Raw genomic sequence first — 22,112 nt, 5'->3', positions numbered from 1 at the left:
AGATGTGCTACCATTCATTGCACATCGCACGAGAGGAAGACTCTTGTATAGGTGCCACAAAACTAGAGGGAGACTCTCTTTAGATTAGGCATGCACTTGAGTATGCTATAGAGCAGGTGTGGGTGACAACTCTCTCTCCACAATGCTCACGGGGGAATTTTTAAAATGAACTTTTTGTAGCTAGCATGTTGCGGACCTCCTCCATCGCCCCCTTGCCCGCTTTCCCTTCATTAGTGCTTTTTTTTTGGGATGGGACAGAATCAATGTTGATTCTCAAGTTCATTTCTTTTCTTTTAATCGTAGGGACATACTCGTGTCACGAGCTATCCATTGTTTAGTATATAAAAAGATGTAGGAGGGCTCAAACATAGTGAAACTCAAGGACGTGTAGGTGTCATTGAGGGGAGCACCAAGGCCCGTCAACATGTCTCTTGGGATTGTCCCTACTAAATTAAAAATCTCTTTCACAACGACCCGCCGCCCACTATATGAACAGTAGTGAGACACACTTGCCCCCATCCAATTAGTCAAAACACATACCCCTGTGTCCTGACTCCTGATTCATTTCTTTGCATAAGGGGCACCCCCAAACATAGCCAGCCAGTCGCCCCCCGGGACGAACACACCCCGTACAGGTCCCATTCACCTTCACTTGCGTTTGAGTTGCTTGCTCTCGATCCTTCCAAGTGCGTATGTCTATGCTCTTCTGCGAGCAGCCTTGTCTGCATTTTGTGTGGAGGTCAGATTGATGCTGGAAACTCTAGGCAGCCATGGTCTTCTTCCTTGCAGTCGCAGTAGCAGCGGTATGCACATGTGGGGCCATTTCGCTTGCGTTGTGGCACATCTTCAAGCATCTCACCCATTACTTACAACCGACTTATCAGCGGTACATAGTCCGAATCATCTTCATGGTTCCTGTAAGATACAACTCCTCTCAATTCTGATTCGCTTTTGTGACTTCTTTTTTGAAGCTTGCATAGGATCATTGTTGTATGATAGTTCTTTTGGAAGAGACCATACAAGCTATTTTTTTACACTGTCAGACCAATGTTTTCTAACAAAGTGCGCCAAAAATGAGATGTGAATCATAACCAGCCCGCACGATGAGCCAAGGCGTGAAGACAATGATACATACTAAAAACATAACTGGAATTTAATTGGAAACACCGTACACTTGAATATGTATGCGATTGTCGGCACGAAAGTGAAGGGGTTAACCTTTAGAGAGTGTTGCTTCCAAGTAGGTGTGCCTGGGTGTATTCCTTTTATTTATTGATGTGCAACAATCTGTATAGCCGTCTAGTGAGCTCACTCATCACAATCTGAGTTACAACTTGCATGCTAGTTTACAACTAAAAGCATTTCTATTTGCAAGGTTGCTTTAATAAAACATGTTTACAACTGAAGCTATAAGCAACTTGACATGATAATCCATTTCATTACCGTAGGGGTATTTGCTTTCCATTGCATAAACATAATGTACAACATGTAATTCATTTCAATGCATGGAGTGAATCACTCTAGCCACCTTTACAACTGTTTAAGACGAAGCACTGCCTGGGGCTGATCGAGGCACCAATGAGAATCTACTCGATGTGGGCTGCGCATGGCCGCCACAGGGAAGAGTTGGGGTTGAGTTGCACACCCAATGTAAGAGGATTCAAGGATTTTTGTAGATCTAGTTGCAAAAATGCAGCATATCTGAGTCGTAAATGCAAGGCTAAATGAGGGAGAGGATGGGGTTGATGAGAGGAAGTGATGGTTGCACCAAAATGCTAGAAAGGGAGGCTGATGATCGGGTGGAGAGAAAATGCCATGGTTGAGAGTTTGCCACAAGCTGAACAATGCCAGACACGACTCTGTTTTGATGAGGCTAAGTGATAGCAATCAAGCACACCTAGAGTTCTAAAGTGGTGGCCTTTGTGGTTGACTTTTCTTATGTGTACGCATGTGGACATGTGATGGGTTTTAGGGTTAAGGTTTTTGTGTCGAGGTCATAGACGCATATGATCACTATGTTTGTCTAGCCAGTCACCGTCTCTCTCTCCCCCTAGAAAGGTGGTCCATACCAATCTCTTTATCAGAGCTAAAATCCTCTATGCCGTGTACATATTGTCTCTCCTCTTTCATGGCTCGAGCTTGCATTTGTGATCATCTCTAGTGCATGAGAAACATTGATGGATTCTCGGAATGACCCTTGGGTTTTGCAAATCGGAGTTGAGGGGCCTAAACTCTAGCAGAAGAAGAAGATCTACCAAAATATGGAAGATCGGCCAAGGGACCTAAAAGAGAAAGTGGGCTAGGATTAAATTTTCTAATCCAACCAACTTACAGAACCTTAGCCGAGGGGCCTAAGCCATAAATAAAGCATACTCTTTTGGTACTTAGTGCTTTTGGACTAGAGCTTTTTGGGCTCTGCTTTTGGGCATTCCTTGTACTATTTATAGGTGTCATGAGGGTCACTCTTCTGGAGCATTTGGACGTAGAGTCTTGAAGAGTTGGATCCTCGGGAAACTGTATCTTTGTGAAGCAATAATGAAGAAATACCGAAAGGGGCGCCAGTCTTTGGGGCCAATGCTCTCTAGGAGAGGAACTCTGCCACTCCGTGTCTCTCACGTAGACTCTCTCTCTCTCTCTCTCTCTCTCTCTGTGTAAGACTTGGACACTCCATGTCACGTGACACATCCAACCCTATGTGTCCGTGGACAAGCTACAACATGACCAAGGTTCAGTTCAGTCAACTTTCAAGTCAGTCTAGAATAGGAAGTGATTGGCACTTTTGTGAGTCTGTTCGTAGACCGTGCATGACCAGTCACTTAGATTAGATGCATATCCTCCGGTTGCACACAACATGATCATCAGCATTCCCATCAGAATCCATCAGAATCCATCAAGGGAATTTTCCATAGCAACCTACTTTCCCCTTTTTTTGACATTTTTCACTTATTTCTTAAGTGACTTTTGTTGGGAACTAGGTAGGGCAATTTTGCTAAGATAATATATAAGCAAACCAGAGTTAGCACTTTCTGGCAGAAGAGGCAGCAGGAGCATTGCTCAACAGGCCAATTCTCACCCAAAACAAACACAATCACCTGGCATTTTCAACAAGGGAAACTTAGCAACTTCAGCCCCTTCCCTTGGCGATCCACCAGTAGCACTCACCAGCGTTTTTGCATCAATCATTTCTGTTTGCAAAGGACAGGACAACAGCGTCTTGCATCGACAATTCCCAGCGTTTTTCAGGCAGCATAACAGCGTGATTGGACAGCCATAAACCTGCGTTTTGCACAGCCATTTCAGCCAGCCATTAGCGTTTTCTATCAATAGCAGTAGGGCAATTTCAGCAGCCCAGACCAGCATTTTTGCAGCGCCAAACCTGCGTTTTCAGCAAGGCAAATTCAACAGTTGAAGACCTAGCAAAGACAACGTTTTTGGCATACAAAGACACCGTAGCAGATCAGCCCCGACTAGAGCAACAATACCGATTTGAAGCATTCAGTTTTCAGCTATAGTTTCGTCCTCATCATCCACCCGTCGACATCAACATAGCTCATTAGATTTGCATTCAGTCATTGTATCAGATTGTGCAATCAATAGTAGACCACTCTCGCCATCGAGAGTGGGGCCCTTGGAGGAGGGTTTTACAACGTCTCTGGTGTCGTATTCTCTTCTCTCTCTTTCTCTCAGTCTCATGCACTTCCATTCACAGTGTCCATTCACTTTGTTTGTGTCCATTGTACTTTCTCATAAAGGAACGGAAGGCTCTCCCTTCCGTAAGTAATTCGGAGCACTCATCTTGAGCAAAGTTCAACATTCACTTCTACTGCACCTTACATTGGTATCAGAGCTTTGGCAGTGTTCTGTATCCCTCAAGGAAAGAACCACAAGAACCACATAATTTCTTTTGCTTGTTGAGGTGCACGTAACCCAAGTTCTCTTGGGCGTGTCGATTCCTAATCGTGTTTTTGAAGAGTGACAGGAAACCCAAGAAAGAAGGGCTTGTCCAGCCTCCCCTTGTGCCTCTTTTCACTCATTGAGAGCGGACCGTGCACTTAGCGGTCGACCAATCGACTTGAGGTGGGAAAAAGCAACCTTGGTGTGAGCGCAAGGCCGCTATGGGGTGCGCCCGCGGAAAAGAGCAGAACTCGGGTGAAGAGAAGATCCTTCTCTAACACAGATTGCAAGCGAAAGAAGAACCTCAAGAACCTCAAGACCCGCAAGAACCTCAAGAACTCAAGAACCCCAAGAATCAAGACCCCCAAGAACCCAAGTTCCTCGTGAACTTAAGAACCCAAGACCACAAGAACCTACAAGAACCCAAGACTCCAGTGAATGGTCATCACTCGAAGCGGAATGGATACTTCGCTTGGAGGTGATGAGCATGAGAGAGGCGAAGAAAAATTTTCTCCACCAGGAGTTTTTTCCGACCCTCCCCCTTCTCCATCTACGCCGAGGATTGCACCAGATCCTATGGAGGCTTGGTGCAAGACAATGATGGACATGATGACAACGTGGCACGAAGCAAGAATGGCAACCATGGAGCGTGAGCACGAGCAATTACGCTTGGAGGCCAAAGAATTTGATCGCAAGTACGTAGAAAGAAAAACAAAATTGGATCGCAAGAACGTTGTTCATTCTTCCTCTCTCATTTCTAATGTGCAGGAGAAGATTGAAGAGATTCGGGAAAAGGAGACTCTCTTAGTCTCTTCTTCTCCCAAGCATGACACACAAGATTTGCATGATGATTTGAATGACAAGCATGATGATTTGCATGATGATCACGATGTGATTTCTCACGAGCATGATGATTTGCATGAAGATGATGTGATTGTTCACAAGAATGATGATTTAGTTGATACTTTCTCTAGTGAAGCTAATCTCATTGCAGATTCGATCAATCACGAAGAACTGATCTTGGCTCTCGAGCCTAGATCCAAAGAACCCCCTCAAGAAGAACCGATCTTGGCTCTCGAGCCTAGGTCCAAGGAACCCTCACAGGAAGTCCTATGCGTTCGAATGATTCGTCAACACGCATTGTTCGAGTATTTCATTCGTGATCGTTTCTTGTATTTTAGTCAGTGTCTTTATGTGATCCCTTTTCCTAGGCATGACATATTGTACGTTGAGTACGTTTCACTCATGAATGAGCACGGATTTATGCGAATTTCTCATGAAAAGCTGAAAAGTATGCATTCAAGGAAGTCACATTCCATGTCTCTTCCTTGGCACGAGATGGTTGTAGAAAGAGCACAAGCAAGTATGAGCACCCAGCATGGGCATTTCCGTTGTGAATTGCCACAGTTGATTGATTTAGATATGAAACACAAGATTCGATCTCATTGTTTGCGTGTGTGTGGTGAACGGTTTGGCACTCCGTCTATTTGTTCATCTACATTGCATGCACAGTCTTTTAAGAAGATCAGATTAGATTTTTTCCAGTCACTTTACATGGAATAGGTATGTTCATGTTTTTGTGTTGGAAGTCGTTTCAAGAATTTTCAGCCCTGGAGATTCTTGAAGAAGGAAGAAGCATGACTCTAGACGAAGTTGAAGCATCGAAGGAGCCACAGATGACTTTATGTCGCTTTCGGCACAGATAAAAGAAGCAAGCGTTGCAGACCTTTATGAAGTTCAAGTACCGCACGACCTAGACATCATAGTGGGCCGGTGAAGAGTCCCTTCCAAGATTCCGGATGCTATTGGCGATCTCCCTCGACGCCATACAGTTCGGTACCAGTACCTCACTTTGAAAAGGAGGGGATGTCACGTGACACATCCAACCCTATGTGTCCGTGGACAAGCTACAACATGACCAGGGTTCAGTTCAGTCAAGTCAGTCTAGAATAGGAAGTGATCTGGCACTTTTGTGAGTCTTTTCGTAGACGGTGCATGACCAGTCACTTAGATTAGATGCATATCCTCCGGTTGCACGCAGCATGATCATCAGCATTCCCATCAGAATCCATCATTTATCAAGGGAATTTTCCAGAGCATTAAAGCTACTTTCTCTATTTTTTGACATTTTTCACTTATTTATTAAGTGACTTGTTGGGAACTAGGTAGGGCAATCAGAAAGACAAAGCCTTCGAACCATCTCTATATCCCGAAAACGTGTCAAATTTGATAGATTGTCCACTTTTCTTTAACTCTCGGACTTTCTTGCTTTTGTCTTCCAGAAAGTCATACTTGTTGGCTTTATAAAAATTCTTCTTCTTTGCATAAAAGTTGCTGTCATCAGAGTCTGAACTGTCTATAGACGAGTCCTTTGTAGCATTGTCATTCATGGGGTGAGATTTAGACATCTTTGCCTTTTTCTTACCCTTTCCGAAGCGTTGCTTTTTGCTTCGCTTTTTGCCTTTTCAGTCTTCTTCGCTCGAGTCAGATGAGCTAGAAGAACTGTCAAAAGAAGAAGAAGAAGAAGAAGAACTGGGTACTCCTTCAAATCGAACACGCTTCTTTTGCTTTTTTGCCTTTTCAAAAGTAGACTGACGACCCAAATAACCCGGGAAGTCAGCCCCTTTCTTTTGCTTTTTTAGGTGGTTTTTAGCTTTGTTCTGAGCGTCAAAAAGCTGAGCAATTCGTGCATCCACCACCTCTTCTAATTCTTTCTCTGTATACTTCTTGGGAGCAGGAGGTTTCTTGAGAGCGGGTTTTGGGGGTGGTGGTGTGGTTTTTTGCCACTGCGCGTGCATCTCCTCGAAAGAGGTCTTGCTCATATATTTTGCCATTTTCGGGTCCTTGGCAAAATTAAGCATCATCTTTGTTGCGTCGCCGATCAATCGTTGACGCTCCATCTCTCGACGCTCCGGCCGAGGCGGGCCATACTCCTTGCCGGAATCTTCGTTTTGAGCCCTTCCCGCATCTCCGGATGCAGAGGGAGTCGACTGAGCTTTGCTTGAAGCCATAGGTGCCGCGGAAAAAAATTGGGATCGGATTTCCCGTAGAAGAGAAATTGGCCGTGCTCTGATACCATTGTAACATACTTGGACACTCCAAGTCAAGAATCTACCACGACAGCACCAAATAACCACTGCAAAACAATTCACAGTTCACAATTTATTCGACACTGGCCTGGCGGAGTTCCGTGCCTAGAGATATTGGCCCCAAAGACTGGCGCCCCTTTCGGTATTTCTTTTTGTATTAATCTGAGTTCAAAGTACAAGAGTGCGGTCAAGCGCTCACACTCAGACTCTGCGTCCAGATGCTCTGAGTTGTGAGAGGCCTGCTCACATATTTAAAAGTACAAGGGATGCCAAAAGCAGAGCCCAAAAGCTTCTTTTAAAGGCTGAAGACTTAAAAGCTTTCATAAAGAAAGCCCTCTAAAAAAAAAAAAGAAGCAGAGACTCTTTCTTTCTCTCTCTTATGCTTTTATAAAATAAAGCAAAAGGCTTCTCTCTCTCTCTAGCTTATGTTGCGTGGAATAAAGCATAGTCCAAAAGCTGCCATACAGCGCTCAGCCACGTTGCCGCAGTACACGTCGTAAATCACAGACGTCCGTACTGCTGCCACGTGTCATGCCGTACACAGTGCCATGTCAACAATTAGGGTTTCTTGCAGCCACGTCATCATTCAGCACTGGGCAGCCATGTCATAGTTTGTGACACTCTTCAAGTTGTTTCAAGTGAAAGTATCTCAAAGTCTTGCAGATTGTAGCTATCTCTATGTTTCCGTTCGATCCCTTGCAGGAAGTGATTAGAGTGGTATCAGAGCACAGCTTGCTGCCTTGCTCTGTGCAAATCGAAGCACGATCCTAACAACATGGATGGAGAACATGTAGATCACAACGAAGAAGAGGGAAATTCATTGAGCCCAGAAGCATACAGAGGGGACACATGCTCAATAAGCGGAGAGAAAGATGGAACGGAAACTTTAGAGTTTCTGCATCAATCGTTTGCCATTCTGACAAGCAAACGGGTCCTACATGAACCTACAAATGGAAGCTATGGAGTTGGATGAAGAAGAAACAACAAGAGGAGGAGGAGAAGAAACAAGAGCTCGTTTTTGCCCTAAAAAGCTCTAGGAACATGCTTTTTGACGTTTTTCCGCGTCGTAGAGGCCTTTTAAAATCTCTTCAATTTAGATATGCAATGGAAGTCAAGCTTGATCCTCTCGAGGAGCTTTGTGGATTGACGCGAACTGATTTTGAATCCGACAACTTCGGAAAATTAGGATTTTGAGCAACAAATTTAGGTTTTTGCAAAAAAATTCAGCATGTGTAAACTTAATGTTTTTGGAAGCTCTTGTTATGTGTGTGCAGATAACAGGTAATGGGAGCAAGGAACATGCATCTTAAAGCATTTGGGAGCAATGGCAGCTTAGGAATGAATATAATAATTTTTCGATTGATGATAAGAACCATAAATTTTATTTTGTTTTATGAGGCTTGAATGAATGTATGGTGATGAGGAATGATGAACAATGATTATGAATTTGACATGGTATGGCTGATGGCATGCCTCCGTCATATCACGATGAAGATAGTCACTTTTGTGACTCTTCACAGACTTTGGATGGACGATTGCATCCAAAGAGACATCAATTGGGAACTTGCCCTATGATGAGATCCAATGTCATTTGTATATGGATTGGAATGGTGTACACTTGTTACATACTTTCCATATTGACTGGGAGTATGATGATTATGATGATCTTGGGTGTGCAATCGGCATCCAAGCATGATCCAATGTTCTTTTATAGACATTGGCTAAATGGCAGATTTTTAGACGCACTCGAGGTGTCCGTAGCTAGCTTATTTCTTTCATGCACAGTATGCATGACAAAATGATTTCTTGTGGGATTTCTTTCTCTGCCATATCTTGCAATCGAGGACGATTGCTTTGATTTTAGAAGGCGGTATGTGACGGATTTTAGGGTTAGGGTTTTTGTGTCAAGGTCATAGAGGCATTTGATCATTGCGTTTTTCTTGTCAATCAGACTCTTTCTCCCTGGAAAGGTGGTCCATACCAATCTCTTTATTAGAGCTAGTATGCCGTGTGTGGATTTTCTCAGAGCGCAAGGCCGCCAATGGGTGCACCCATAGAAGGAGTAAAGCTTGGGTAAGAGAAATGCCTTCGTATGTGCGATACGTATGTCTATTGTGCCTTTAAGTAGGGGGTGTGCGCACGCTGCAATGTATGTCTATTGTGCCTTTGAGGGGGTGTGTGCACTTGCAATGGAAGTGCCTATGTTAAGTGAAAATATCTATGTAATATCATAAATAAATTTTATGACAGGCATGCTTGTATGTGCTTATGCCACACTAAGCTTATTAGTGGGAATAGGTAATACAAAGAAGAGCGTGCTGCCATGATATCACTCAACACTTTTGTAGTATAAGAAATCAGATAGCGTTAACGTTTTGCGTAAATGAGATTCCAACAATCTGTTTGTAGAGAGAGAGAGAGAGAGAGAGAGAGAGAGAGAGAGAGAGAGAGAGAGAGAGAGAGAGAGAGAGAGAGAGAGAGAGAGAGAGAGAGAGAGAGAGAGAATCAATGCCTTGTGCTTGCGTTGGTCCACATTGTTGTTGCGTGCTAGAGTTTGCCACACATTGCGTGATTTGCAGCACCGCCAACGGCCAGCCATGATGAGCGCGCGGCGGTGTGTGCAAGTGAAAGAGCACGCGAGGAAGTGCAGTGTGTGTGCAGAGAGGGGAGGCGAAGAGCAGCAGGAGAGGAAGCGCTAGCAGAGGAAGAGGGGGAGAGAGAGAGCTCACGTTTTTGGTGGGTTTTCCCACTTTTATTATAAGCGACCTTTAAAAAATGTTGAACCTGGACAAAGTATAAAAATGTACAAAAAGGGGTTATTTAGGCCTTTAACCCAACAACCTCCCACTTAAAGGCATAAATGGCGCCTTTAAGCTACGTGACTCCCACCATCTCTATGCATAGATGATGATGTGCTTTGGATAAGCACTTAGTGAGAGCATCGGCTGGATTTTGTGATGTGTGGACCTTAACCAATGTAATAAGGCCATCCTCAAGCACTTCTCGTATGAAGTGATACCGCACATCAATATGCTTTGTGCGTGCATGAAACATGGCGTTCTTTGCCAGACATATAGCACTCTGGCTATCACAACCAAGCATAGGTGCCTTGGGCAAGCCAAACTCATTGCATAGGCGTGCTAACCAAATAGCTTCTTTGGGAGCCTCAGTGGCTGAAATATATTCAGCCTCTGTCGTAGACAATGCAACAATCTTTTGCAATCTAGAACACCATGAAACAGCACCTCCCGCAAGAGTAAATACATAGCCACTTGTGGATTTCCGTGTATCCACATCACTAGCCATGTCAGAGTCACAAAATCCCTTCAACTCCATTGGTCCTTTACCATAGCAGAGGCATTTGCTTTTAGTCCCTTTCAAGTACCTCATAATGGACTTCACTGCATCCCAATGTAACCTGCCCGGATTAGCCATAAACCGGCTAACAACTCCCACTACATGGGCTATGTTAGGCCTAGTAGCAACCATAGCATACATAAGTGAACCACAAGCTGAAGCATAAGGCACACTTTGCATGTCATTGGCTTCTTCCTTTGACTTGGGACAATCATCCTTGGAAATTTTAACATATGGCTGTAATGGCACACCAAGAGGCTTTGCTTCAGCCATGTTAAATCTGTGCAGCACCTTTTCAATGTACTTTTCTTGCGACAAATACAATAGGCGCTTGTCTCTTTGCCGTGTAACACGCACTCCAAGTATATGTTCAGCTGCCCCAAGGTCTTTCATTGAAAACGCAGATTTCAGCTGCCCTTTAAGAGCATCTACATTGCTTCTTTTCTTTGCAGCTATCAACATATTGTCTACATAGAGCACAAGAATGATCGGGCTGCCATCCTCATCACGTTTGGTATACAAACAATGGTCTGCATGGCTTCTTTTGTAACCATGTTTAAGCATGAAGCGATCAAACTTCTTGTACCACTGTCTACATGATTGTTTCAGCCCATACAAACTTCTATTGAGCATACATACCAAATGTTCCTTGCCAGGGATGACAAAACCCTCGGGTTGCTTCATGTAAAGCTCTTCTTCCACATCACCATGCAAGAAAGCGGTATGTACATCCATTTGGTCCATTTCCAAATCAAGAGCAGCCACAATGGCAAACAATACACGCAAAGTGGTCATCTTCACAACAGGAGAGAACACTTCCTGAAAGTCTATGCCCTTGGTTTGAACATATCCCTTTGCCACAAGCCTTGCCTTATATTTGGGTTTTGCATCAACAGTTTTGATTTTATACACCCATTTGTTAGAAATAGCCTTCCTTCCTTTGGGCAATTCAACCAAATCCCAAGTATGATTAGCATGCAAAGCTCTAATCTCTTTCTGCATAGCAAGCTCCCACTTGTCGCTGTGCTCACATGTCTTTGCCTCTTTATACGTAAGAGGCTCTCCCTCATCTGTCAACATAATGTAATGAAAAGAGGGATCATATCGACTCACAGGCCGTCTTTGACGAGTAGAGCGTCTCACCCAATGATCCACATTATCCGGCAATGGGTTTACATCAGGTGGCACTACAAAATCATCAACAATGGGCTGTTGTACATCATTTTCAGCACCATTTTCAGCATCGTTTCTTGGCTGCAAATGTCCTTCAGGAGCCTCAATTTGCTGTCCAACATCATCTGACTCAAACACCATTGGATCATCTACATTTTCAGCCATTTGTGGTGCATCCTGAGGGTCAAAAATAGGCCTAACAGGTGGCTGGTCATACTGAAATTTCACCCTTTAATGGTCATGCTTTGAGGCACAATTGTTTTGAAGCAGCCTTGCCTCATTAAAAACAACATCTCGGTTGCGTACAACCCTTTTGAGCTGAGGTAACCAAATATGGTAACCCATTTCGCCTTCTTCACCATATCCCATGAAGAGGCCTTTAATGGACTTCGCATCTAGTTTACTCCTCAACTCAGGTCTAACATGCACAAAAGCTTCGCAACCAAAAATGCGTAAGTGATCATATGAAGCAGGCTTGCCAGACCAAACCTCTTCAGGGATGTCACCTTTCAAAGACATGTGAGGGGATCGATTGCATATATGCACTGCAGTTGTCAAAGCTTTTCCCCAAAATCCATGAGAGAGATTAGCTGTGGACAGCATGCATCTCACCCTCTTACAAAGTGTCCTATTGAATCTTTCAGCCACACCATTAGAAGAGGGGCTGTATGGCACAGTAAGTTCCCTCTTAATGCCCAAATTTTCACAAAACTTGTTAAATTCAGCACTTGTGTACTCCCCCCCATTGTCTGTACGCAAGCATTTTAGCTTTCTACCAGTTTGGGTGGTCACAAATGCATGAAATCTCTTAAACGCAGCAAAGGCTTCATCCTTAGACTTAAGCAAATAAACCCAAATTTTCCTAGAATGATCATCAACAAAGGAGACAAAATAACATGCACCACCCATAGACTTAGTAGGCATGCTACATACATCAGAATGTACAAGATCAAGCACACAAGATTTACGAGAGACACCAGAGTAATAAGAACGCTTTACTTGCTTGCCATATTGACATTCATTACAAAAATCAAGCTTTGTGCCTTTAGCATCAAGCTTGTTCAAAGTACAAAGCTGAGAAAGGCCCTTTTGGCTCATATGGCAAAGCCTCTTGTGCCACAACTCCATGTGAGAGTTAATTTCAACCAATGCAATAAACTTGCCCAACACGGCCTTTCCATGCATGCAGTAAAGTGTCCCTTTCTTTGTGCCCTTTATAATCAGCCTTGAGCTTGTGGTCATTTTCCATGACCCTCTCTCAAACAAGATGCTGTAACCATGCATATCCATCTGACCAACAGAAAGCAGACTCTTCTTGATTCTCGGCACATATCGAACATCATGCAAGACAAGCTCATTTGTGCCATCTATGGAGGGATGCACAGTGCCAATACCCTCAATGGAACATGCATGATTGTTTCCAAGGTATACATGGCCACGCTTGCCCGCATCAAAAGTAGAGAAACACTCCTTGATAGGAGTCACATGAAATGAAGCACCGGAATGAACAATCCAAGTCTGGGACAATGCATCATTGACAGTCAATAAAGCATCAATAAGATCACTCTTGGTGATCTGCATGTCCTGAGGCATCAAAGTCATAAGCATCATCATCTGACAAAGTGGCACACAAGATGTCGTCTACATCTGACAGCTCCTCAATCACGACACTAGAAGCCACATTGGCCTTCTCTTTGTCCTTTGAGCTATCCTATGCATCTGCCTTGACTTCTTCTCTTTCTTTTTGTCTCCGCCATTCTTTTTTCTTTCTAACTTAGCTTTATAGTACCTGCAATCGGGTTTCTTGTGACCTTTCCTGCCACATTGATAGCAAGTCACATCACCCTTGCCTTTGCTTGCATTTCCCCTTTCTTTACTCTTACTCTTACTCCTTTGTACATAAGCATTCTTCTTTTCTGTCCTGCCTCTAACCATGTTGGCAGAGCTGCCTCCCTCTCCACTTGCTTTCCTCCCGATTTCTTCATTCAAGATAGAACCCCTAACACCATCAAAGGTCAAATTGGGGTTATTTGACAACGAAACCACCATAGTTTCCCATGACTCAGGTAAGGTCATAAGCAAGAAGATAGCTTTTAGCTTATCATCAAAAGGGGGCAAGCTAGAATCCTGTAACTGCGACAAAGTACCTGCGAACAATGACAAGTGCTCTGCCGCGCTCTTGGACTCATCTAGTTGCATGCCAATAAGTTTTCGCATCAAGTGCACCTGGTTGACAGGCGTTGTATTTTCATACATTCCCTTTAACTTCTCCTACACATCAAAACCAGTCGTGAGACCTTTCACATCAATGACGGTCTCATCTGTCATGGCCATTTTAATGTATGTAACGGCTTTCGTGTTCATGCTAACCCATGCTTCATCTGTCATACTTTGTGGCTTCACCTGTTGAAGTGCCCCTTCGCAATCCTTAAGAAATAGGATTCCCTAAATCCTGTCTTTCCAAAGATCAAAACCTGTACCATCAAACCTCCTAATCTCGAAGAGGTTCTTCACATCCGAAGAAGATGAGGCCATAGTTGCACGAAATAAGAGGGATAATACGCTGATTTTTTGGGCAAAATGCGCAAAAATCGGAGTATAGCCTCACAGAGATGTGCACTACAGCTCCAAATGGTCACAGGAGCAATTTGGGCACAAAATTCAATTTCTGAAATTTATGTGCAGGAAATTTCAGCGAGCGAATTTGTGCTCGAAAACAACGAATTTAGTTGTTTTTAGCCTCAGAAGACATACATAAGGCTAATACACAGCCTTTTGAAGCATGTAAGCGCAAAAGCCCCAATTTGTAGCATCAAAATTGCATGAAATTGAGCCACAAATGGTCATACATCGACAAAATTTGTCAAATGTGCGTAGATTGCATCGATTTGCACTTTCCCGAATGTAATCGCACCATAAAACACTTGCAAAAACTTGCATAAATATGAAATTTGCTTAAAACACTTGTTTTAGGGCTTGTTTTTCGACAATTTCAGGGTTTTCGGGTAGCGGGGACTTAGCAAAAGTATTCCCACACCTTAATACATCATTTGCAAAACCTATATTTTCTTTGTCATAACCTGTAATTTCCTGTTTTTGACCTAATTTCAGCCTGTTTTAGGTCAATTTGGGTTGCTGGGAGCTCTTTGGTGTCTGGGGACGAGTCCTTTGGCAACGAAATTGCAAAATCTCGCGATAAAGTTGACCTTCTTGGCTGAAATTCAGCGTTTGTAGGTTTGGGGGCAAACCCTAATCGGGCTCTGATACCAGTTGATGAGCGCGCGGCGGTGTGTGCAAGTGAAAGAGCACGCGAGGAAGTGCAGTGTGTGTGCAGAGAGGGGAGGCGAAGAGCAGCAGGAGAGGAAGCGCTAGCAGAAGAAGAGGGAGAGAGAGAGAGCTCACGTTTTTGGGGAAAACTCAATAAGTGAGTTTTTGGTTTTCCCATTTTTATTATAATTGACCTTTAAAAAATGTGTTCAGGTTCAATATGAACTTGGACAAAGTAAAAAAATGTACAAAAAGGGGTTATTTAGGCCTTTAACCCAACAAGCCACAGGCTCAACAACGCAATCAAATTTGGGCCCCATAAATCTTTTACCTACCCTCTAAAAAATCAACGCTTAAAAGGCTTTGAAATTTTTAAGTGAAGAAGAAATAAACAATACATATGTACTAAAACATCCGTACGGACGGTATTGTAGAGAACGTCTTGGTCGACCAATACATCGAATTTATGCAGCCTAGAAGGGAATGAATGGATCCAGAACGAGAGCACAAAGCCCATTGTATAGTTTCACAAACGTGGCTGACAGGTTGTATGGACATCATGCCTCGTGGCAGCAGTACGGAATCCTGCAAAACGCGCTAGCGGGTTGACGTGGTCGATTGTACAGATTTCTGCTTTTCATGTTGGTTGCTGACGTGGCAGGGCGGTACGGATTTCCGCAATTTGCACTGATGCTTTTTGGCAGTTTTTGAGGACCAATTGCTTTTGGGATGTTTGCTTTTGAGTTAAACTGCTTTGGAGGCTCTGCTTTTGGCATCCCTTGTAAGAATAAAAAGGGCGAAGGACCTCACTTTTCAGAGTATATGAACGTAGAGTCTGAGAGTAGAGGACCCCTTCGGGAGTTGTACTTCGATCAAGCATTAATATAAAAGAAATACCGAAAGGGGCGCTAGTCTTTGGGGCCAATCTCTCTGGGCACGGAACTACGTCGGGCTGTGTCGACTCAAGTTTTTAAAGTTGTGAAGTATTTTAAGTGATTTACTTGTGTGTCGTGTTGGATTCTCGTCTTGGGGGTGACTCAGATTGTGACAATGGTATCTGACTGTGGTCTGAATGTGACGTAATTGTCGTCTTTGTACAAGTGTTGGATTTGTGTTGTCTAGTGCGACGGTACTTAGAGTCAGTGTCTACTGAATTGGTTTATGGCTTATGTTTGATTTTGCAGGTGTAATTGAGCTCGATTACAATTGTTTCAAGAGGGGGGGGTGTCACAAAATGATGACGTGGCAAAAATGCCCGGACACACACATATACACGTGGCTGACAGGCTGTACAAACAACATGCCACGTGGTAGCAATACGGAATCCCGCAAAACGCGCTAGCAGGGTGACGTGGCAGATTGTACGGATTTCCACTTTTCACGCTTGCTGTTGATGTGGCATGCTGTATGGATTTCCGCAATTTGTGCTCATGCTTTTTGGCAGTTTTTAAGGACGAGTTGCTTTTACTGCTTTTGGGGCTGTGCTTTTGGCATCCCTGGACCTCACTCTTCAGAGCATCTGGACGTAGAGTCTGAGAGCAAAGGACCCCTTCGGGAACTACGCCGGGCCGTGTCGACTCAAGTTTAAAGCTGTGAAGTATTTTAAGTAATGTACTCGTGTGCTGTGTCGGATTCTCGTCTTGGGGGTGACCAAGATTGTGACAACGGATACGAGGAACGTCGTCATAGGAGCTGTGCTTCAACAATATGGTCGTCCAGTTGCATTTCTCAGTAGGAAGTTAAACATTGCAGAAAAGAATTGTTCAATGTATGATAAGGAACTTCTCTCTGCCATTCATTCTCTAAAGCATTGAAGCTTTTTTTTTTGTCTAGTAGAGATTTTATTGTTCGTACTGATCATTAAGCCCTAGAGTGGCTCCAGTCTATGTCTAGTGCACATAGCGTCACCATGAAACGCGTTTCAACAAAGTCTAGACAGGTGAAACGTTTCGGGCCTGAAACGTTTCGCTCAGCAAGTGGAACACAAGCCGTTTCACTAAGAACAAGTTACCGTAGTTTAGTTTCAAAATCGCTAAACGCACGTTTTGGTCTCACGTTTCATGGTGACTCAATTTTGGAGTGAAATGTTTCGTGATGAAACACCACGTTTCAGGGTGAAATGTTTCGGCCTTGAAACGTTTCGCGGTTACACTGAGTGCACATTGGAGTGATTGCCACGCAAGGTGGTCTCAATTTTTTGAGCAATTTGGTGGTTTGATTGAACATGTTCCTAGTAATGCTAACCCCGTTGCAGATGCATCAAGTGGCAAAGGACATATCTTAGCTCTTGAGTGAGGTCTCCACAGTCTCCATTTAGGGAGTATCTTTTGACAACATGAAAAATCAATATGTAGATTCTGAGTTTGGTAAGAAATGGTTGTAGGCTCTTGCCGCCCAAGGGCCTAATAACTATCTCATTCGTGACGGTCTCTTGTATTTTTGTCACTGTGTTTGTGTGTGAGGTTCTCTTAGGCAAGTTATATTGCACTGTGCATATGAAGCACTCACGAGTGGGTAGAGAAGCATGAATACCATTTCAGAAAAAGTAGAAAGATTCTTTTATTGGCCTAAAATGCGAAAATATGTGTCAAGTATATCACACAGTGTTCCATTTGTCAAAAAGTAGAAGTCCTCAGGTCTTTTGATGCCATTGCCTATTCCCGAAGGCCCATTTTAAGACATTTCCATGGATCTCGTGACGAATCTTCTAACTACTTTGCGTTCAAGGAATACTCGGTGTCTTAACAATCCTTGATCATTTCAAGAAGTTTTACATGTCGACTCCTTGCAAGGCCACAATCACAACACAAGATGTAGCACATTTGTTCATTAAGCATTGGTATCCCCTTTGTGGTTTGCCAAAGTCGAATTTGTTAGATAGAGATTTATATCACATTTTTGGCAAGCACTCTTTGAAAATTTTGGCACTAAGTTAAATTTGTCATCTGCATTTTCATCCATGGCCCGATGGTCAAATTGAGATTTACAATCAATTAGCCATTGATGTCTTGAAGTCATATGTGCATGATCAACAGTCTCATTGAGAGCATGATCTCCCGTTAGTGCAACTGTCAATGAAGGAAATGGTAACTCTCAATTCGATGGTACATCAATTGGATCGCAGAACCTCAAGGATCTACAAAGATCTAATGATGATATCATTGTTGTTTCTGATTCACCTTCTCTTATAAAAGACAGTCCACTGAAAGGCTCTCGTTTGATGTTGACACAAGCCTATTCTGCCCAAGCAATTTGATGTTATGGCTGCTCTTGCTATGTTTTCAGCAATCAAGCTGCCTGGCTGGCAGCAGAAGCACGAAAGAGCTTGGGAAAAAAAGTGTCATAGAAGTTCTGAAGTTTGTTTTTTGAAAAGCTCTTTTTCCAAATTCATTCTTAAGCTGGAATTATCTTTACTGCAGGTTTATGCATTGATGTCTTTTCTGTCCCTCACTTGGAAAGAGAAATCCATCTACTTCAGCTCTATACGTGATATGTAAGAGTTTAATACTTTCATATACCTGGCACATATGCAAGTAGTTTATACTAACCCACAGGTGGTAATCAAGCAGATATGAAGCTTGGGTTATTTATAATTTTCTGTCCTTGTGCCTTGCCTGGGTTGGAGGACCTGGAGCTGTAGTAACCAACTTAAATGGAGGGCTACTTAGACCTTCCTGGTGCTTGATGACGTGCTGTCTACCCTCTATTCCGCTTGATGGGTAGAAACTACTTTAATGCTTCTATTTATACTGACACTCTTGAGCGTATCTTTATGAAGGCTTACAAGTAATTTGGAAATGCAGGCGATTTATTCGGCGCTGCAAACAGGGGTGTCTACAGTTTGTGATTCTGAAGATAGTTTTGGTTGCCGTCACGTTTGTTTTATATGCAAAAAACAAATATGAGGATGGAAATTTCAATGTGGAACAAGGCTACCTCTATGTAACAATCATCTATACAATTTCCTACTCGCTTGCCTTGTATGCGTTAGTGCTATTTTATGTAGCATGCAAAGATCTGCTTTGCCCTTTCAAACCTGTGCCCAAATTCATTATTATCAAATCAGTGGTCTTTCTTACATATTGGCAGGTAGGTTGTTTATGCTTTAACTTAAGAGTAATAATTTGTTAAGAGTAATAATTTGAAGTATAGTAACTAAACTTCACCATGATTTACAGGGAGTCCTGGTTTTCCTGGCTGCAAAAATGGGCTTTATAAAAAATGCAGATGATGCTGCAGATGTTCAAAACTTTGTAATTTGTGTTGAAATGGCGATGGCTGCTGTAGGGCACATTTATGCCTTTCCTTATGATGAATACATGGAAGCTAAAAAAGGCTTTTCAGGAGGTCTGGCAAATAATTTCACTCATGCCTTTAATGTCAAGGACGTTTTTTACGATACTGTCCATCAGGTAGCTACTTGTTTCCTACAAAATCTTGACTCCTTTTGAGATAAAGTTGCATTTTTATGCTTGCAGTGAACATGGTGTTCTTTTTTTGTTGCTTTATGCAGGAGCGCACTTTGGCATACATACTTTCATAACACATACATGCACTTACTTAAGCTTAACATTGTCTGGTAACGAGTTTAAGGTTTAAATTCTAGCATATACTGCTCAAACCAAATGTAAAGCTTACGATAAACTTTCACACATTGAACAGTAAAGGCAAAGGTTTTGTTCCTACAATATGATTAAACTCTTGTAAATGTATTTGCATTAAAATATTTCCAAACAATAATAATGTGACTATGCATGAAGGAAACTGATCTAGTAAGGGCCTCAACTACGAGAGGAGGGGCAGCTAGCTCAGCCCGAATAATCTCATGTGGCATTGAGGCCTTAGCCCGAATCATCCAAGAGATCATAGAGACTAGAGGCTTCTCCATACATCTCCATCCATCAGTGCTACGAGATCTGCCTTGGTGGTCCACTGAGGGCTCCCAAATCTGAACCCCATAGAGAATAGCTGAAGCCACTAGAGTGTCAAAAAGCCATAGCTTTGTTCGAGGTTCCTAAAACTGAACCTGCGGACACGTCTTCTCCAAACCTCCCAAGGCTGCATAAGCTCTCGTCAATCTAGTCTCTACTGCTCTCCTCAATGAAAATGCTGGTCCATTGAAGACTACTCCAAGATAGGTGTATGCATCTGTATACTCCACCGTCTTCTGGCCATATGTAAAAGTAGGTACTGACCTCCTGACCCACTTTGGTGTGGTGTTAAACACCATAACCTTGGTTTTCTCCAGGTTAAGAGACAATCCACTATCGTGGGCAAATGTGTACAAAGCGTCTAAATGACGCTGCAGAATCAACACAATATCATCAGCATATAACAGTAGTGGGATCCATGTCCTTGCCAACTGTGCTCCTCTATCACCATCCCTCTCAATGTAGTTAGCAACCTCATCCACATACATGCCAAATAGTGTAGGAGATAGCGGACAGCCGTGTTTCACCCCAATAGTGGATGAACCAAATGAGAAATCCCCTTTGGAGTGCGTACATGTCCCACTAATGACTTGTATAGAGCCATGATCTCTCAAATCAACTCTTTTGGAACCCCCACGTGTCACTTAGTTGTTGGTTTCTTTCCGATGATTTTCGTTTAATTTTTGAGACCCTCTTTTTGAAGTTGCAAATGGACGGACATTGTATGGCAGTGTGAAACAGTAGTTTCACCCGCAGACGGGAAGTTGGTCGGCACTAGAATTCCAATAGTAAAAGGGTGTCTAGGCTCAGTTCAAAGTCATCTAGGTCCCCTCGCTGCACTTAATAAGTTGGTGTATACTAAGGAAACTAACTCAAATGAGGCATAGTGCCAAGGTGGGGTCACCAATAGAAAATCACCCGAGAACTGGGCTACATTGCATTTTTTGACGTGGTTCCAGTGGTGAAAGATGGTTAGGTGACTAGTGAGAGTCCAATGGAAGCATCTCCTAAAATTTAGGGAACTGCTATTTTGGGCCACGAAATCTGTTCGCGCCATTAGATTCAGAATGACAAGGGGAACGTTTCATTACTCTTCCGCTAAGTCAATTGGGCAACCGATTGAGATATGTTTAGACAAGGTCCAAAGCGGGGAATTAATGCATGAGTGCCACTTGACACATTTTTGGGCATTTTCCAACTTGAGAGAGAGAAGCATTAAAATAAAACGTGGGCTGCATTTTTCAGCCGTATGGTGGATTGTTGCAAGTACAAAGCTACTGTGTGCTTGCCTACCCTCTACGTACAGTGAAGTGTAAGAACTGAAGCCTTGCACAACATTCACTGCTCTCTCTCTCCCCTCCGTGCAGTTATGTGATGCCCCACAAGAGGGCTCTTCATTTGACCTATGTACAATTGTGTGGGTTCATGCACGATTGCCGAGGCAAGAGCCTCTTGCACAGGTACTGGATTAGCTAGTTGCTAAATTCCCGCAGGTACAGGTGAATTCGGAGAGATTTCACGCAAGAAATATCGTCCGATTGAAAGGGCAAGTAGCCCTACAAGTGTGGCAGCTCGAGGACTTGCTATGGATGCGACCGGCTCGCGAAACGGAGCCCAAAACAGGGAAATACAGCCTGCTGTGTATTTTTGCAGGTTTATGGTTTCGGCCCTAAACGGTCCCTAATACCCCCAGGAGGTCCGGGGATGCGAGGGGACCGTTGTGCGAGTGATTCGGCGCATTTTCAGGGCAGAAAACAGAGAATTCAGCGTGCTGTAGATTCTCGCTAGGTTTTTCAAAGTGTCCGTATGCGTCGGGAAATTCACTTTTTGCGTGGGGATATTGTCTGTGAAGCGTCCTAATACGGTGCCGAAATCGGGCCAAAACAGGTCATTTTCAGCCCGGATTATGCGGCAGCTTGTAGGAAATCACAGGTTTTATTCCGTCTGTTAATACAATAAAGAAATACCGAAAGGGGCGCCAAGATCATCAATGGCATGTATTTATGGTATGCAATCGAGGACGTTTGCGATTTCAAGAGGGGGATATGTCATGAGGACGTGGCAACTGCTAACATTACTTGTTGGTTTCTTCCCGATGATTTTCATTTAATTTTTGAGACCCCCTTTTTGAAGTTGCAAATGGCCGGACATTGTATGGCCAGTGTGAAACAATAGTTCACCCGCAGATGGGAAGTTGGTCGGCACTGGAATTCCAGTAGTAAGAGGGTGTCTAGGCTTAGTTCAAAGTCATCTAGGTCCCCTCGCCGCACTTAATAAGTCGGTGGATACTAGGAAACTAACTCAAATGAGGCACATTGCCAAGGTGGGGTCACCAAGAGAAAATTACCTGAGAACTCGGTTACATTGTATTTTTGGACGTGGTCTCAGTGGTGAAAAATTG

General features: G+C 43.3%; 1 protein-coding gene across 3 annotated transcripts in view; it reads left to right on the top strand.

The window, feature by feature from the left end:
- The first annotated feature begins 517 nt into the window (after positions 1–517).
- LOC147442267 (uncharacterized) overlaps positions 518–22,112 on the top strand; it is a 39,004-nt gene continuing 17,409 nt past the window's right edge. The window contains exons 1-6 of one of the 3 annotated variants that reach the window (XM_086528496.1): positions 518–917; positions 18,200–18,273; positions 18,350–18,499; positions 18,584–18,869; positions 18,959–19,192; positions 19,294–19,338. In XM_086528496.1, coding sequence (XP_086384622.1) covers positions 771–917; positions 18,200–18,273; positions 18,350–18,499; positions 18,584–18,869; positions 18,959–19,192; positions 19,294–19,323 — 921 coding nt within the window. In that variant the 5' untranslated portion in view covers positions 518–770 and the 3' untranslated portion in view covers positions 19,324–19,338. Of the gene's footprint in view, positions 918–18,199; positions 18,274–18,349; positions 18,500–18,583; positions 18,870–18,958; positions 19,193–19,293; positions 19,339–22,112 lie in introns of those variants that run through there. The other 2 variants (XM_086528495.1, XM_086528494.1) reach the window with 2 other exon arrangements.

Source organism: Adiantum capillus-veneris, chromosome 14 (assembly GCF_014529385.1).
Source record: "Adiantum capillus-veneris isolate H3 chromosome 14, ASM1452938v2, whole genome shotgun sequence".
In the NCBI taxonomy this organism is placed as follows: domain Eukaryota; kingdom Viridiplantae; phylum Streptophyta; class Polypodiopsida; order Polypodiales; family Pteridaceae; genus Adiantum; species Adiantum capillus-veneris.
Note: the sequence above shows the minus strand (reverse complement) of the source record. Positions and strands in the feature narration are given on the sequence as shown.